General features: G+C 44.9%; 1 protein-coding gene across 2 annotated transcripts; it reads left to right on the forward strand.

Annotated features, from left to right (window-relative positions):
• The first annotated feature begins 2,746 nt into the window (after window positions 1-2,746).
• Window positions 2,747-12,851, forward strand: Mmp27 (matrix metallopeptidase 27). Of its 2 annotated transcripts, XM_005077321.4 has the most exons (10): window positions 2,748-2,900; window positions 3,764-4,002; window positions 5,327-5,475; window positions 5,554-5,685; window positions 8,090-8,251; window positions 8,413-8,536; window positions 9,233-9,363; window positions 10,388-10,547; window positions 11,289-11,392; window positions 12,582-12,851. In XM_005077321.4, the coding sequence occupies exons 1-10, from the start codon at window positions 2,799-2,801 to the stop codon at window positions 12,815-12,817; spliced, it is 1,539 nt and encodes a 512-aa protein (XP_005077378.1). In that variant the 5' UTR covers window positions 2,748-2,798; the 3' UTR covers window positions 12,818-12,851. The 2 variants fall into 2 exon arrangements, with proteins under 2 accessions (XP_040590706.1, XP_005077378.1); XM_040734772.1 differs by lacking the exon at window positions 8,090-8,251 and having other exon boundaries at window positions 2,747-2,900.
• The last annotated feature ends 5,065 nt before the right edge of the window (window positions 12,852-17,916 follow it).

A 17,916-nucleotide genomic window follows, 5' to 3' on the forward strand; every position in this document is an offset into this window, starting at 1 on the left:
CCCCAGATGTTTATCTGAACCTGGAGTCTTTGCCAATAGAATTGGTTGTATGTAAGGGAAAAGATGGCTTTATAGGGCTAAGGGTGAACCCACATGTGTGTCCTTATAGAAAAGGGAGAGGGTGCACGAATAACTCAGAGGTAAAGCATTTGCCTGACCTGTTTGGTTCTGAGGGGGCTGGAGAAGAACCACCAGAGGCAGTGCCACGCGTTGGAAGAGACCAAGCAAAGCGAACAAAGGCAGGTATGGTGCATCAGTAAGGCTGTTTGCCCATACTTCCCCAGCCAATGCCAGGCAGGAAGGGACCAAGGAGGACCATTCCCTTCAGCAAGCAGATCCTGGTTCTGAGACACTTACTGATTTGGGGATTCTGTCTTCTGTGGAAAAAAATTATTTTCTACTCTACCTGATATGTGTTCCTTTGTTAGAGAAGCCCTGGAAAACCAACACAGTACATGAGCACTTAAGACCACTGGGGCACGTTGCTGAGTGGTAGAATACTTGACCAGAATGCATGAGGCCCCAGGTTCAATTCCTGCTAGCAGGATTAAAAGCAAAACACAGCAATAACAAAAATGAGAATGCACCATCAAGTTCAGGTGCATTGACTCATCAGTTAAGAAAAAAATCAATGGAGAAGGTTCAGTCACACCCTGCTGAGGACTCTGAGGTGGCTTCCCAGTGCAGAGACAGAAGGACAGGCCCACTCCCTCCCCACATCTCTCTGCTCTCTAAGAAGCCAAACCAGAAACAGCAGAAAACATATAAACTGTCTCTTCCCCTGTCAATCACAGTCAGTGTCAGGCGCCCACGAGTCGTCTGTTCCTCTGTCAACCACAGTGGCAGGTGCCCTATTTCCAAAACTTCCTGACATGACAGTTCTTAAAGATATAAAAGCAAGAGGGACATTTTCCCTCACATCTGCTACTTCTGTGGGCTGGTCTTGACAGATTGCTGGCCCAAACATCACTTCTACATTTTGAGATGAGAACGCAGTTCCTGCTGTTTTACTATCCACATTTTAGAGTCGCAGAACACAAGAGACACATGAAGCTAAGCTTAGATTTTACATTATGAGGTTCTTCCGCATTTATTTTGAGTTTATTCAAAAGCAAACCCTAAGTGAAGACTCTGGTGCAATTATTTTGGGAGAGTGTCATGATTCCAGAAGGAAAGGGGGAGCAGCCTGAGCATGAGGTGGGAACGGAGATAGAGTACAGCGTGTCATGAAGATTTCTACTGTGAGCATCGGCTCTGGTTCCCCAGGCCCTACCAAGAATCCCACAGGATACTTTATACTGGAGGCATTTCCCAGCTCTGACTGGGAGAGGGTTATTCCTGGGAGTGTTTGATTCCTACACTTCTATGCTGTATTTCAAACTGATGTGGCGACCCCATGTCACCGCACGGGCAGAAAGACACATAGTTTGTCACAGGAAGGTGAGTTTTGCAAAGCAGAGGTGTGCGGAGGGGAAGTGACCCGGGGAGGGCATCAAAGATGTCTTCTGAGAATTTGCTGCTAGGAGACAGTGATGGCACAGTATTGGGGGAGTCTGTTCTGAGAAACTCAGCAGTCTGAGAAAGGCAGATCTACAGATGCTGGCCCGGACGGAAGCCCTGCATGGCTGCCCCGGCTGACATTCTCCACTCCTTTTGCAAGCCCGTGTTACCGTTGCTTACAGCCAAGACCTCACAGCCTCCCCTACAGATAGGTGTGGCGTGTGCCTAATTCTTACCCAAAATGTGTAAGCTAAAAATCGTTTCTCAAAGGGTGTTAAGAACTGCCTGTCTCCTTCCTTCCTTCCTCGAGCTGCCTGCCTGCAATGCTCCATCTTGAGAAACCACTCAGATCCTGGTTGCACGGAGTCATCCTAGAAGCCACAGATACCAAATCTAGGCTGTTCTTACATGAGGAAAACTCAGATTTTGGTATTATTGCCCATCTACTGTTGAGATTTTTTTCTGCTGTGTTCAACGAAACCCCACCCTGATCGATCCGTGGAAGGCCTGAGACACAGCCACCCCTTCCTTCCAGGAAGCTTCCCCACTCCCAGGCCATCCTCGAACACAGCAGCCCCCGGAAGGCTTTCTTTCCCCACAGTCCAAACATACCGTACATCACAGACCCTCCAAACATTTGAAGAAGGTTTGCAATGTGAAAAACGGAGACCAAACAAGAAAGCCTGAGAAATGAGAGACAATCCTGGTTCAAAAAAAAAAAAAAAGTCAAAATAAACAATGCTTAACATCACCACCATCAGAAAGAGAAAACATCCAAGTACCAATCACAATACATAAAAATAAACACACAGGTGGATCACTAGACAATACTCCTTACAATTAACGACACAGAGCCAGGCAGATGCTCGGTGAGTGGGAGCATTTGCTGGACACGTGGAAGAGATAAGCTAGGGTCTCCAGAACTCTTGTAGAAGCCGGGACCTTAGCACCTCATTCCTAAACCAGTTGTCTTTGTACATCAAATGCCAAGACATGCTAGTACTTCCTAGCAGAAAAATATTTCGAAATTCGTGTTGGAAACTACCAATTTTGAAAAGAGAAAGCTAATTGGGGCCTTGCTGTGTAATTCACTCAATTCACAAGTGAGCAATATGCTGGATAAACTACCGCAGGCTCTGGCTGCAAAACTCCAGTCTCTCTAGGGCGGGGGAGTCACGGGACACTCATGGCAAGTGTCCCCTGCTGTTATTAATTACATGAACACTTGGTGCCACGTCTCGTTGTGAACTCTCTAAATCCCTTGCAAACAGGAAGCAGCTTTATCTGAAGAGGCAGGGATGAGGTGTCTTCTGCCCCTGCTGTTTAACTTTATAACATTTTCTTCTGCGTTTCCTCCCGACCGGAAGGACAAAGATGGGGGGAACGACCAGCTGGTCCAGGTAGGATCTCAATGCATGCATCAGCAACTAGCAATAAAATGTTCCTTGTCTAGCTTCTCTCTAGCTTTACTCGGACCTTCCAAGACAGCAAATTTCTGCAGCACTCAGAGGTCCCCAGAAGAATGAGGTCCCTTCCATGTGTCTAACTCTAAAGACATGAACTGGGTATGAGGTGAGGGAAGGGACATCTGAGAGGAGACTGAATTTACTACACCTTTAAACAGTGGTCACCAAGGGGCCAAAATGGGCGAAGAAAGGAACAGCTCAAGAGGATAGAAATCTGTACAAATACATTTCAAGACAACCAACCACACAAAACTATAGTCTAGAAGCCTTTAGTGCATACACTCTATGTGTTTGTGTATGTACATATACAGAGAGATACACCAATGTATGTTTACGTATAGATGTGTACATATGCATATACTTATACATGCATATATAAATGTATATGTAAAAAGTTTGCGGCTTTGGCAATTCCTTCTGAAAGTCGGTTAGTTTTTCATATTTTGGTTAAATCATATAAGTGTGTAAAGCAGATAATCACCCATAAGATCTCCTGAAGTTTACAAGATAAAAGAGACAGCAAAGCTGCATACTCTGTGTCAGCACTGAACAAGCTGAGTGGTCACCCGTAGACGGAGGACCCGAGCTGCATGGACTGTGTGGTTTGGCTGGCTCTAGTCACTCACAAATCAAGGATTCATGGCCCTGGAAGACTGATAAGTCTTCCCCCTTCTTCCCCCTGCTGCTTATTTCCTGTTTATCTTCCCTGCTGCCAAGGGGGCTCTCAGGCCACTTTGATTCATTTGAGGAGAATATTTGCTCTGCCTTCTCTTCTTGTCTTTTTTTCTTTTGGTCAGGCGTATCTCAACCAGTTCTACTCTCTTGAAGTGGAAGGGAGTCATCTTGTCCAAAGCAGGAACAGGAGTCTCTTGGACAGCAAACTGCGGGAAATGCAGGCATTTTTTGGATTGGCGGTGACAGGAAAGCTGGACTCAGACACCCTCGAGATCATGAAGGTGCCCAGGTGTGGGGTGCCCGATGTGGGGCAGTATGGCTACACCCTCCCTGGGTGGAGAAAACACAACCTCACATACAGGTAATGTCCCTACCAACTTACATTAATAATCCAAACAATTAACCTCCAAGAAGCAACCTTAATTACGGCTTATCTAACCGACACCTCACAAGTGCACGTCACTCTACGGGGTTCCATGAATCCTGTCTCCACTTTAGACCTATGCTGTGGGCAGTGTTGTTTCTGACACCTTACCCACGGAGAAACGAAATCCAAAGTCTGCTGCCTGTAGCTGGTGTTGCAGAGGACACCGGCTTAGACAGAGAGGCTCTACTCTCTAGGCTTTCCTTCCCAATGCGAGTACAGGATGGGAAGAATCGACCTCTGCTGTGGCGCATGGAGGCGTGATGAGGTTGTACAGAAAGATAGGAAGGGTGTGTGTGCGCACATGCGTGTGTGTGCATGTTGTGTGTTATCTGAGTGTGTGTTTGTGATGTGTGTGTGGTGCATCATCTGTGCATGTTGTATGTTATCTGAGTGTGTGTTTGTGATGTGTGTGTGGTGTGTGTGTCTGTGATACGTGTGTGTGTTCTAAAACTGTCAAATCTCAAATCTTGGATGAGTCCCAGTTTAAAAAGGCTTTTTCCCTCAGCCATCTAAGAATAAGGGGCACCAAGAGATTGAATGAAGAAGAGAAAGAAAGCTAGCTAAGAGGCTAGAGAAATGATTAATAAGTTAAGAGCTGTTATGCTCTAGCTGAGGACCCAGGTTCGATTCCCAGTATCCACATGACAGCTCACAACCGAATGAGACTCCAGTTCAAAGGGATCCGATACCCTCTTCTGAGCTCTGCAGGCCCCTGCACACATGTAGTGCATGTAAAAACTAAGGCACACACACATGCACACACACATATGCACGCACACACACATACGCACGCACACACGCACACACACACACGCACGCACGCACGCATGCCACATAAGCAAGCAAACAAATAAATAAATAGAAGAAAAAGAGAGCAGCCAAGCCTGAGCCGGGAGTGAGCTAACAAGCAGTGCTCTCCCATGGTGCTTCGGGCTCCTGTCTGAGTCCCTCAGTGATGAACTGTGACCAGGAAGTGTAAGCCAAACCAACCCTTTTCTCCTGCAAGCTGCATTTGGTCAAAGTGTTCTATTTCAGCAAGAGCGGGGACCTCTGAGTTAGGTTATGTAAAACTGCTTATTTAAATAAAGTGGCAGCGAATGTTAGATGACAGCAAAAGCATATGTTACTACAGTCTGTGACTAATAAAGTAAACTGGTATAAATAGATTATGGACAGATCGCTTGATATATAGAACACACATACTAGATGACATACATGTACATATATCTGCAATTGCTGTGATTTGCCTACTTTACAGAATAATGAACTACACTCCAGATATGACACGAGCTGATGTGGATGAGGCCATTGAGAAAGCTCTAGAAGTTTGGAGCAAGGTCACTCCACTCATGTTCACCAAGATTTCCAAGGGTGTGGCAGACATCATGATAGCCTTCAGGACTAGAGGTGAGGCCCGCGATGGGGTGGGTGTGGCAGTTTCCAAGATCTCAGGAAGCTGACTTTTCTCCCCACTGACTCTCTCAGTCCACGGCTGGTGTCCTCGTTATTTTGATGGTCCCTTGGGAGTCCTTGGCCACGCCTTTCCTCCAGGGCTGGGTCTAGGTGGTGACACTCACTTTGATGAAGATGAAAACTGGACCGCCAAGGATGGAGAAGGTGAGTCTAAGTTTCACTAGGAAAAAACTGCATCAATCTAAAGACTCTCTGTGCTGTTAGCTGCCTGAGTCCAAATCTATTTCCTCTCATAATTTTCTGTATCTCAGATCACATCAGTAAAGCGATCAACAACCATTAATAATAGTTGTACTTGCGTAGTCTTGTCCCAACAGAGGCTCTCACAGCGTTCCTAGTCCTGATGTAAGAACAGCGTTGGCCATTTAGCCATGCACTCTTTAGCATAGCCCTGAACGCTCACAGTGCCTGCTGCTCCACTGTGAACATAAAGCTACCCAAGGTGTGTTATATGAACCCCAGAGGTGAGCTCAAAAGGTCCAGCCTTGCAGATGCTGGTGCTCCTGTGTGATGTGTGAAGCTTTAAACCGGTGCTTACCACCAGGCTGCACACCGAGCCAATGGTTGCAGTCATCTGTAGCTTGAAGACTGGGACAAAACCTAAGAGGGCTGGTGCTTTCAAGCCTGAGGTGTGGCCCATAAAGAGACAATCCGAAAGCATGCTACCCACCTCGCCATCTGCAAAAGGACTGGACCCCTGCTCTTACATTTGCTATTTCCTGTAAGGCAAGTAAGTTGATTTCATTTCTTTGAAGGGCGTGACTAGCACTGGACATGTTTTGTGCTATGTATTAGTATTTTGCTTACACATATGCTTATACCACACGCGTGCATGATTCCTTCAGAGGACATCAGATCCCCTGGAATAGGAGTTTGTGGGTCTGGGGAATTGAACCCGGGTCCTTTGGAAGAGCACCGGTGCTCGTTACCACTGACTGGTCTCTGCAGCCCCAGTGTACTGTCATATATTAAAACAGAGCACCCAAACCTCCCCGTGGTGACACTGTAAAGGAGCAGGCTCCACAGAACTTCTGGTTCTCACCATCCTTTTATCCCTATCAGTGACTCATCAGTTTGGGGTCTGGGATCTGACCCCAGGGAAGTGAGTGTCATGACCTTCCTCATGAGCATCCCTGACTCCGAGAGCCCAAATGCTCTGCTTGTGTTTTATTTTCTACAAACAAACACTGACCACTCTCTCCACTGGGAACATGGAGTTATTACCTTCCAGTGCTGCTGAGACAGACGGAGAAGTCAGCACTAGCTGAGCTCCAGGCATCAGAAGGAATCTGGGGTGAGGTATGACCACTGCCACGTGAGTTAGCATCGCAGAGAAGGGGACGGAGGAGGAACATTGTACTCGACACTGAAAGACAGAGTGAACATTTCTGTTGTGTATCTTCTACTGAGCAGCAACCACTACTTCTTTGCATTTTATCTTGGTCCAAAGCCAGAGTACATGTGCTCCACCAGTTATAAGAAATGGCCTGAGCACTTGCCAAACTGAGAACTGGCAACCTTCCTCCAGCAGGCTTCACTTCCAGAAGTAGACGATTTCACCATCCGACTATCCTTAACCAATGGCTAGTGTTAGCTGAGTATCCCTAACAAATGATTAGTGCTAACTGCTGCATTGCACATTACTTCCAGCCGTCTGCCGAAGAGGATGTGTGAGGTGAACTATCAAAAAGGCAGGGTTGTGGTCCAAGTTTAGAAAGGCTGATTTTTCTAAGGAAGAGGCTCCGCATGGGCCGGGAGGAGTTGTGATCTGCCAGTTGTGCTGCATCCCTCTGGAGAGGAAGAGAGTAGGAGCCAGGACACACTGGCCGAGCGGGAGACAGGAATGCACAGGGCTGGGGATGGAGCTCAGTTGGAAGAGCTTTGACTAGCATGCCCAAGACTGAGTTCAACCCCAGGACAAAATCAACGGGGTGTGGTAGTGCACGTCTGCAATCCTACCACCTGGGAGGCAGAGGTTGGAGGGTTAGGAGCTGAAGACCATCCTCAGCTACACAGTGAGTTCAAGGACAGCCAGGTAAACATGAGACTCCATCTGAGAAAACAAGAAAAAGAACTTAGTACAGATGAGAAATGAACGTGAGACAGGGAAGAAAGACCAGAGGGCTGTGCAGCTGTGTCTGTGGATGGAAAAGGGCAAGGGCTAGATTGCCAAGGGCTAAGGGAGGAAACCTTCTAGGCTGGTTGATAGAGGACCACAGAAGAACATAAGGATGATCAGATGAAGTCAAAAGTGGCTGCTCCATTTCTTGAAATAATGCTATCCACTTGGTTTGTTCTGTTTTGTTTGTTTCTGAGACAGCATCTCACCGTGTAAACTTGGCTGGCCTGGAACACATGTAGACAAGGCTGGCCTTGAACTCAAAGAGATCTGCCTACTTCTGCCCCCCGGATCCTGGAAATAAAAGTGTACACTGTCCTGCCAGTTAAGTAATACTACGCATTTCTGAGTAAGTGGTCTCAAGCTATCTGCCTGCTGAGTTAAGTTTCTTCATGAACTCACATGGACATGTGTTCTGTTTTCATCAAGGGTTCAACTTGTTTCTCGTGGCTGCTCATGAATTTGGCCACTCTCTGGGGCTCTCTCACTCCAGTGATCAAACAGCTTTGATGTTCCCCAATTATGTCTCCCTGGATCCTAGCAAATACCCACTTTCTCAGGATGATATTGATGGGATCCAGTCCATCTATGGTGAGCAGCATTGTGCAACCGAATGTATGTAACTAAACAGAAAGCTTTTCAGAGAGGAAATTGACATGGTTGCTTCCTGAAATATTATCATGAAGTAAACCTATGCTTAGGTAAGATCCTGGTATAGACACAGTTCCTGTCCCTTCCTTTTCTCCCCAAAGGAAGTCCACGCAAGGCACCCGCCAAACCGAAGGCAAGCCCTGAGCCCCACGCCTGTACAGACCCTGGCCTGGCTATGGATGCTATCACTACCTTCCGCAGAGAAGTCATGTTCTTTAAAGGCAGGTAAACCCTTGACACTCCACCTCCATATGAAGATTTTCTTTCCTAAGGAACTGGGGGCAACCCGGAAGTCCTGGTCACTGTAAGAACACATGTACTTCACATTTTACAATGCACATACTATTAAAATGGTTTTCTATGTGCATACATCTCATACTCACTTGGTAAATTAATTTGAAAAATTTTAAGCAAATTTAACTTAGTAGATATTATAATATAAAGTCTATGTTCGGTGTCTTCTTGATGCAGACTAATCTGTAGAGCGTCTCAAAGTCAACGTCCAGCTGACTTCAGGGGCCTGTTAAACTTTGGGGAGCTTTGCGCATCAGTCCACATCGGCTTGGGACTGGTCATGTTAGTCATACGCTGGAAATCTGCATCCACTGACACACATGTCTTCCACCCACCTGGAGAGCCCCCGCTGAGTGTTTATCGGCACACCACAGCAAGAGATTCTTCTTCAATAAATGAAGTGGAGACAGTCGAAAAAGACACCCAGATGCAACCTGAAGCCTCCACACACACACACACATGCACACACACACACATTCACGTGTGTGCCCCACATATATAAGATGCATGCACATATGCAGTCCAGACATGCATACACATACCACAAAAAAGACAAACAAAGATTACAACATGCTGAAGGACTTGGACACCCAAACAACATCCACGAAGTGTTTTGTGTTTAACCAGGCACTTATGGAGGACCTACACTGATATTGCTGATGTTGAATTTGAACTCATTGCTTCCTTCTGGCCATCTCTGCCAGCTGACCTTCAAGCTGCCTATGAAAGCCCCAGAGACCAGATCCTTGTTTTCAAAGGTAAGCTTGCCTGCTCTTCCTCCTCTTTCCCAAACAGGGCAATGGGTATTTCAGTCAAATGCAATCTTCATCATGAGCTGAATGATAGAACCTTTCCCCTAATTTATACTCCTGTCACAAGTAACAATGAGCTAGGCTCTCACCCCAAATTCACTAAGAGAAATATATATGACAAAAACTATAAAAGTCAAGAGCTGGTCAGCAGTTAAGAGTGCTGACTGCTCTTCCATAGGTGACGAGTTAGATTTCCAGCATCCATATGGCAGCTCACGACAGTCCTAGGGGACCCAAAGACATCTTTTGGCCTCCATGGGTGTGGTGGTTTGAAAGAAAATGGCCCCCAAAGAGAGTGGCTCTGTTAGGAGGTGTGGCTTTGTTTGAGTAGGTGTGACTTTTTTGGAGGAAGTGTGTCACTGTGGGGGTGAGGTCTCTTTCGCTCAAGCTGCTCTCAGCGTGGCAGACAGTTCATGCCCTGTTGCCTGTGGATCAAGATACAGAACTCTCAGCCCCTTCTCCAGCACCATGCCTGCCTGCATGCCTCGCCGTGATGTAAATGGACTAAATCTCTGAAACTGTCTTCCTTATAAGAGTTGCCATGATCATGGTGTCTCTTTACAGCGATAGAAGCCATAACTAAGACAATGGATACCACATACCATACACACACACACGCACACACACACACACACACACACACACACACACACACACATTGTCTAGAGATACTCATGCAGACAAACTTCCCATACATAAAAATAAATATTTTTTTAAAAACTATGGAAGTCTATTCTTTTTCTTCCAAGTAAAGAAGACAATCTATCTCAATTGTATGTTCCCTTTTTATAGTATTGTCGTATTTAGCAAATAAAATAAATAGAACAAGAAAAAAAGAATAGAGAAGTGATACCTGGCCTTGGAGCTGAGGAACTGGGTACCCAGATGTTTTCACACTTCCCAAGTCATCTCTTTCTCCCTGTAAGACATGAAGCAGAAGACATTTAAAGCTACTCCTTTCTCTCTCTAGATGAGAATTTCTGGGTGATCAGGGGATACGCCATCTTGTCTGGTTACCCCAAATCCATCCACACACTTGGGTTTCCAAGACGAGTGAAGAAAATTGATGCAGCTGTCTGTGACCACAACACAAGGAAAACCTTCTTTTTTGTGGGCATCTGGTGCTGGAGGTAACTCTGACAACTGACCCCTTCGGTTGACTAGGGAGAGCATCACCTACCACAGCATCGTAACCCACGTAGACAAAACCAAAATGAGTCTGTAGTCTCCCCGTGGGTCGTGTATGGCATTTGTCAAACTAAGATGCTTGGATGCTTATCTCCCGCCAATTTAAATAAAAATAAGAAAAAATAAATCTATCAACACTATCCAGATTTTCCATGGCAGAAGCATAGCCAGTCAGAATCTAGAAGAGGTACAAAGTGAGCCTCCACTTGCTGTAACAATTCCTCAGGGAGAACTGCTCTGACAGGTGGCCCTTTTCCTAGACGACTTTGTTGGTGATGGTGGTGGTTTAAAGTCCTTGTCCACGAAGCTATAGCTGCAGCCCTTAGCATTGTCATTATTGTTTTTAAGAGATGGTGAGATGGCTCAGTCTACAGATGTGAGAACCTAATTCAATTCCAAGAACTTGCGTCAAAAGCTGGATACAGTAGTATATGTGCATGTACATTTACATACAATCATGTGCACATGTGTGTGTGTGCGTGCGTTCACACATGCACACACACACATAAATGATTCAGCCAGACACAGTCTTTGCCATGTTTTTATCATTGGTCCTATGAGATGATTCCCTCTGCTATGCCTTCTCAGTTCCCATAACCCCGCTTGACTCTGAACCGGGCAGTAGAAAGATGAAGTTCACCAAACAGACATCAAGCAGAAGCCTTTGAAATCCTTTCGTGCAGGTATGATGAGGTGGCGCGAGCCATGGACAAAGGGTTCCCACAGAGGATAGTGAAACGCTTTCCAGGAATCGGTCTCCGTGTGGACTCCGCCTTCCAGCACAAAGGTGAGTGCCAGTGCCTCCACTGTGTGGGTGCCGGGGAGACTACAAAAGAAGAAAGCTTTTATTCTAGTGTAAGTCTACCGTTCTCAGCACCAGCTGATGAGCATCACACCCATAGACACTGTCAAACTGAACCAGGAATGCTGAATTCCGAGATGCTACTTCACATCTAAGTAAAGAGAACCAAAAATCAGTTTTAGTTCCTGCTGACCTGAGATACTCCATAAAAGAGTCCCCAATGTGTGAAAGATGACTAAACTCACAAGATGAACAATGATTCTCAAACATACATATAGGTGTACACACACACACACACACACACACACACACACACACACAGTTTAAGATACACAGCTTGGAATGCGTGTATGAGAAAACTATATGTCTGAGGTCTCATCCTGCTGCCTGTCTTGTTGGTTGCTTGGTTGGGTTTGTTTGGCTGAGCTTGCAGTTCTTCGATGTACTGAAGACTGAGCTGAGAGCCTCACGTGGACCAGGTAAATGTTCCGCCACGGAGCTACACCCTCAGTCCAGAACCTTAGGCAATTTCAGGCGCAAAGTTCACACCCTGCGTTCTCAGATACAATGGCTCAGGGCTGAAACAACGGAGAGTCCAAAAAATTGTTTGAGGACCAGTGAGATGGCTCGGTAGACACAGATGCTAGATGCTTGATGACCCAAATGTAATCACCAGATCTCATGTTAAGGAAGGTGGAGAAAATAAAATCCACAAAATTGTCCTCTGACCCCCACACATATACTATGGCATGCACATGTACACACACACACAGTTACAATGATAATAATAATATTTTTTAAAACATTTGATTCCACAATTTGTTATCTCCTTGGCATCAAACCAGAACCTCAAAGCCTGAAATAGATCTGTAGAAATGAGGGTACGGTCCACTCACAAACCCAGAGGGCCCCTCTCTTCCCCTCAGTGAGATAGATGCCTTGTTGAAATCTATCTAGCCGGGGTCTGGCTACCACACTCAGAAACCCTTTGAAACTTGTGCTAGGCTTCCTTGTCTGTAATTTGCATGGAGTGGGGTAAAAGTACAACACAGCTCTGTGATTCCACAGTGACATTTTTCTTTACAATGCTATTGGACTCTGCATTGATAAAATTAAAACACAGCGGAGCAGTTTGCACTGTGCAAGGTGACTAACCATGCCTCTCCAATTCTAGGCTTCTTCTACTTCTTCCGTGGGTCAAGGCAATTTGAGTATGACATCAAGACAAAGAATATCACCCGAGTGATGAGAACCAATACTTGGTTCCGGTGTAAAGAACCATTGAACTCATCCTTCAGTGTGGACATCAAAGAAAGAGCACATTCAATCGGAGCAGTGATATTACATCATAAAAGTGTAAGCTTATTCATCCTCAGTATTGTTCATGTGCTGACAAAAATGTACAGTTAACAATAAACGCCACAAAGAAATATTTTAACCTGCACTCTGCCTCAAAAAGACTCGAGAGCAGGAGAGATGGATGACTCGGTGGTTAAGAGCACGGCTGCTCTGCCAGAGGTTCCAGAGTGTTCTAGGCACCCACATGGCAGTCCACAACTGTCTGTAACTCCAGGCCCACTCTGGCCTCAAGGGCCCGGCCCACACATGGTGTGGTGCGCAGACATACATGCAGGTAAAACACCTATACACATAAAATAAAATGAAAATGGAAGAAAATTGAGCCGCTTTAACAGCAAATTGAGCCACTAAACCGCTGGGAAAAGACTCCATAGCCAGTTGGAATATCAGCTTCTTCTAACAGTGGGGTTTAAATGTGAACAAAAGCTCTGATTTATTTAAAGCTATTTCGATGCTTTGTAGATGTGGAAAAGCAAAATGTCTTAAAACTAAACCCTAAACATGATTCTTAATCCAATCTTTAGCATTCCATTTTGTTTGGCCCTCAGGGGCCAGTTCAAAGGCCCAATAAATGGCATCCCTCATTCTCACCCATCAAATAAGCCATTTTGCCTCCCATAAGTAGGGTGATCACCTGGGTAAGATGAACGCACTCGAAGCAAGTCCTTAACAATTAAGGAACTAGGTAGAGCAGGAAAGAAATCCCCCTAATCCTTCAATACATTGCCTAATTTCTTACATAGTATGAAATGGAGTTTTGCGCACGTTAATCTCATAAGTGCTCCACATGTGGGCATCACCGGGGCCTGCAGACACAAAGTTCATTTCCTCTTGCTTTCATCAAGCATTTGCCAAGTTTGTGAACTCTGAAAACTGGGCTTTATCTTTCTGTCCTCTTAATAAATATCCTTACCCCAAAGTTGGAAGATTACCTGTTAAAGTTGATTCTGATAGGCTGATATATTGAGAATGTACCTGTGAGGGCCAAAGTAATATTCTAAGTTTTAATTACTATGCCTTAGAGATCCAGATCCTACCTTCCTGCTTCCTGGGGATCGTCTCAGTCCCCCTCTTCTAGCCCGTCTCCATTCCTTCCTGTTGGCCCCCATTCCTAGAAACACATTCTACCCAGGAACCCCAGTGGCCACACCTAGCAGTAACTCAGAAGCACTCCCTACCAGACAGCCCATAGCCACCACACTTTCCCAAGATCCAGAGAGGGCAACAGAAATCCAGAAACACCCAACCAGCAAAGACAAGACCATGTATCAACACCCAGAGTCACAATCACCCTAAACCCAGATGCCTAGACACCAGTGCACAATCACAAACGCCCCAGACAAGGCGTCTGTGCCACAACACAGCAAACCACTGCATTGGCCCTAAACATATAATATAGTCGAAGTACAAGACAAAGACTTCAAAATAGCTAATATAAGTATGCGCAAGGCCCTTAACGAGGATATGAATAAATCCCTTAATGAAGTCTATGAAAATACAGTCAGGTAGTAGAATAAAATAATAAAAACAGTAAGTGATATGAAAGTAGAAATAGGTCACTTAAGAAGACCAAAGCTGAGACAAAACTGGAAATGAAAATGTTGGAAAGTCAAACAAAAACCCGGCCAGTCTCAGCAACAGACTATACCACACAGAAGAGAGAATCTCAGGCACTTAAGACAAGATAGAAGAAATCGATACTTCAGTCAAAGAAAATATTAAATCTAAACAACAAAACCCAGGCACAAAACATTCAGGCTATCTAGAACACTATGCAAAGACCAAATCTATGAACAGTAATAGAGGAAGGAGAGGGAATTTAGGTCAAAGACACAGAAAATATTTTCACAGCACCATAGAAGAAAATGTCCCTAACCTGAAGAAGGAGATACCTATCAAGATACAAGAAGCTTACAGAAGAGCAAGTAGACTGGGCCAGAATAAAAAAAAAACTACCCTCAGCACATAATAATCAAAACATTAAATGCACGTAACAAAGAAAGAAAATTAAAAGCTGAAGAGACAAAGATCAAGTAACATATAAAGGCAGACCTATTAGAATTACACCTGACTTCTCAGTGGAGACTAAAAGTCACAAGGACCTGGACAGGTGTGCTGCAGACTCCGAGAGACCACAGATGCCAGCCTAGGCTACTATACCCAGCAACATTTTTAATCACAATAGATGAAGAAAGAAAGACATTTCAAAATAAAACCAAATATAATCAGTATCTAACTACAAACCCAGCTCTACAGAAGGAGTGAGGAGAAAAGCTTCAATCTGTTCGGGGTTACCACATCCTAGAAAACAAAAGGAATGAGTCATCCTAGACCAGCAAGTCAAAGGAGGGGGAAAGCTCACACTATTACACAGGGAAAAAGGCATCAACAAACACCGCTCATTGATAGCTCTCAATATTAGTGGTCTCAATTCCCCAATAAAAAGATACAGACTAACAGATGAGATTTAAAACAGGACCCATCCTTCTGTTGCATCTAAAAAACATACCTGAACATTGAAGATGGGCATCAATCACCTCACAGTAAAAGAATGAAAAAACAGGCCCCAGAAGCAAGACGCTGTAGTGTTTTAATATCTGACAAACAGACTTCAAACCAAACTAATCAGAAGAGATAGGGAAGGACATTCCATATTCCTCAAAGGAAAAAATCCAAGGGAACATTGCAATTCTCAATATCTATGCACTAGACACAAGGGCACACGAGATCGTAAAAGAAACACTGTTACAGTTTAAATCACGTATTGACCCTCATAATGCACGGGTCATCCAGACAAAAGCTAAACAGAAAAATGCTGGAGTTAACTGGCGTTATAAACCAGATGGACCTAACAGGTATTTACAGAATGTATCACCCAAACAAAAAAGAACACGCATTCTTCTCAGAAGCTCATGGAACTTTCTCCAAAATTGACCACATATCTGGACACAAAGAAAGTCTCTACAGACATAAGAAAATTGAAATAATACCCTGTATCAGATCTGACCACCACGATTAAAGCTGGATTTTAACAACAACAGAGAGTCTAAAAACTCATGGAAACTGAACAGCTCTCGACCGAATGAATCAATACAGAAATTTAAAAAGAAATTTAAAACTCTTTAGAATTGAATGAAATTGAAAATACAACATACCCAAACCTATAGCACACAGTGAAGACAGTTCTAAGAGGAGAGTTCATAGCATAAATGCTCTCCCCACACAGAGCAATTTCATACTAACGACTTAACATCACATCTGAAAGATCTAGAACAAAATGAAGAAATCATACCCAAAAGGAATAGATGACAAGAAATAACCAAACTCAGGGCTGAAATTAATAAGATAGAAAGAAACAAAAAATAAATAAATAACAATACAAAGACTCAAAAAAAAAAACAAAGAGTTGATTCCTTGAGAAAAACAATAAGATTAACAACCCCTTAGCTGAATTAACTAAAAGGTGGAGACAGAAAATGCAAATTAGCAAAGTTAGAGGTGAAAAGGTGAATAACCACAGACACCAAGGAAATCCAGAGATCAGGATGACATGCTTTGAAAATCTGTGCTCCACCAAATTGGAAAACTTAAAATAAGTGAATAAATTCCTTGAATCATTCCATCTACCAGAGTTAAATCAAGATAAGATGAGCAATTTAAACAGACCAATAAACCCTAGTAGACTAGTGCTTTTTTCTTTCATTTTTTTTTTCTGGGTGTTTGCTTTCTTGTCCTATTCTGGTTTATTTTTATTTTATTGTGTTTTATTTTATTATTTTTAGATACCTATTTGTTTTTTGAAGGAAAGAGAGAAAGGAAGGGTGTGGATTTGGATAAGTGGGGAGATGAGGAGGATCTGGAAGGAGTTTGGGGAGGGGAACCATGATCAGACTATACTGTATGGAAAAATATAGTTTCAATACAAATTAAAATTATGAATTAAAAAGACTAAGGTCAGGGACTGGAGAAGACTAAGTGGTTAAGAGGGATTGTCGCTCTTGCGGCTCTCTCACTGGTCTGGGTCCCTGGAAACTGCCCAAGGTCTCCCCGTTTCTAACTCTGCAGCTCTAGAGCTACACTCATGTGACGCCCCCACGCCTGGCTCTGCAGAGCTCAAGCTCAAGGCAAGCCCCTTACTGACTGACAACTGTGTCCCCAGCGTGTGAGTTATTGCTTTAAAACGAAGAGGTGGCACTTAGGGAGCCAAATGTCGTGTTGGAAACCAAGTGTGTCGTGTCCCATGGTCTTCCGGAACCCGGGGCCTCTTGCAGCACCGTAGCCTGCACTCTCCACCACCGCAGGCAGGACAGGAGCCCTCCACTCACCAATCAGCTTCCCCCGAGGAGATGACTTTCCTGTTTACCCAGCAGGCTCCATTGCGATGAGTTTCCTGCTCTTCTGGTGAAACCGTGTTTCACCACGGTTCTGATTTCACCATTGCTGTGGTTTCCTTTCTCGGCACGTGTAAAGAAAAAAGAAGCACACACACCCCCCTTTAAGCAATCCTGCAATGCTGTGCAGGGTAACAGGGTAACCCAGACAACACTGACCCCAATGCCAAGGTCCATTCATGAAGACCTTCCTGCAATCAGCAGACAAGCTCGGGAGGACCCGAACTCAGCTCTCAAGCCGTTATCTTGCAGTCAGCACAGCTGTTTGCCCGCCTACACACACACACACACACACACACACACACACACACACACACACACACACACACACACAGCCTCCACAGCCTCACAAGATGCAGCCCACAATGAGCAAGTCCCTGTAGAAGTCTGTGGGGAAGCTAACAACCCTCCCTAATGTTGCAGTCCATCAGTGTCTCCTATGCCAGCCCCTTCAGCAGCTGCAAACAATCCTGCCATAGATGCACCTGGCTTCTGGGGTTATACAGAAACTGGAACGCTAAGTGGACAGGGGCGGGCTCCACTAACACACTCTGTAAGAGGGCTTCCTCTGTGCTCTGGCAGGACTTTTCAGTGATGCCCGTTTGGGGTCGTCCGTGTCTCTATAAATAATGCCTCCCCCTGCTCCTGTAGGTGACCCCTCCCCCTGCTCCTGTAGGTGACCCCTCCCCATGCTCCTGTAGGTGACCCCTCCCCCTGCTCCTGTAGGTGACCCCTCCCCCTGCTCCTGTAGGTGACCCC

Source organism: Mesocricetus auratus, unplaced genomic scaffold, assembly GCF_017639785.1.
Source record: "Mesocricetus auratus isolate SY011 unplaced genomic scaffold, BCM_Maur_2.0 Super-Scaffold_100040, whole genome shotgun sequence".
Classification (NCBI taxonomy): Eukaryota; Metazoa; Chordata; class Mammalia; order Rodentia; family Cricetidae; genus Mesocricetus; species Mesocricetus auratus.

Bases quoted from the DNA above. Each gene is read 5' to 3' on its own strand.
- Mmp27 (XM_005077321.4), top strand. From the start codon at position 2,799: ATGAGGTGTCTTCTGCCCCTGCTGTTTAACTTTATAACATTTTCTTCT. The intron at 8,537-9,232 runs GTAAACCCTTGA...GTGTTTAACCAG, and splicing joins GTCATGTTCTTTAAAGGCAG to GCACTTATGGAGGACCTACA. The intron at 11,393-12,581 runs GTGAGTGCCAGT...CTCCAATTCTAG, and splicing joins CTCCGCCTTCCAGCACAAAG to GCTTCTTCTACTTCTTCCGT.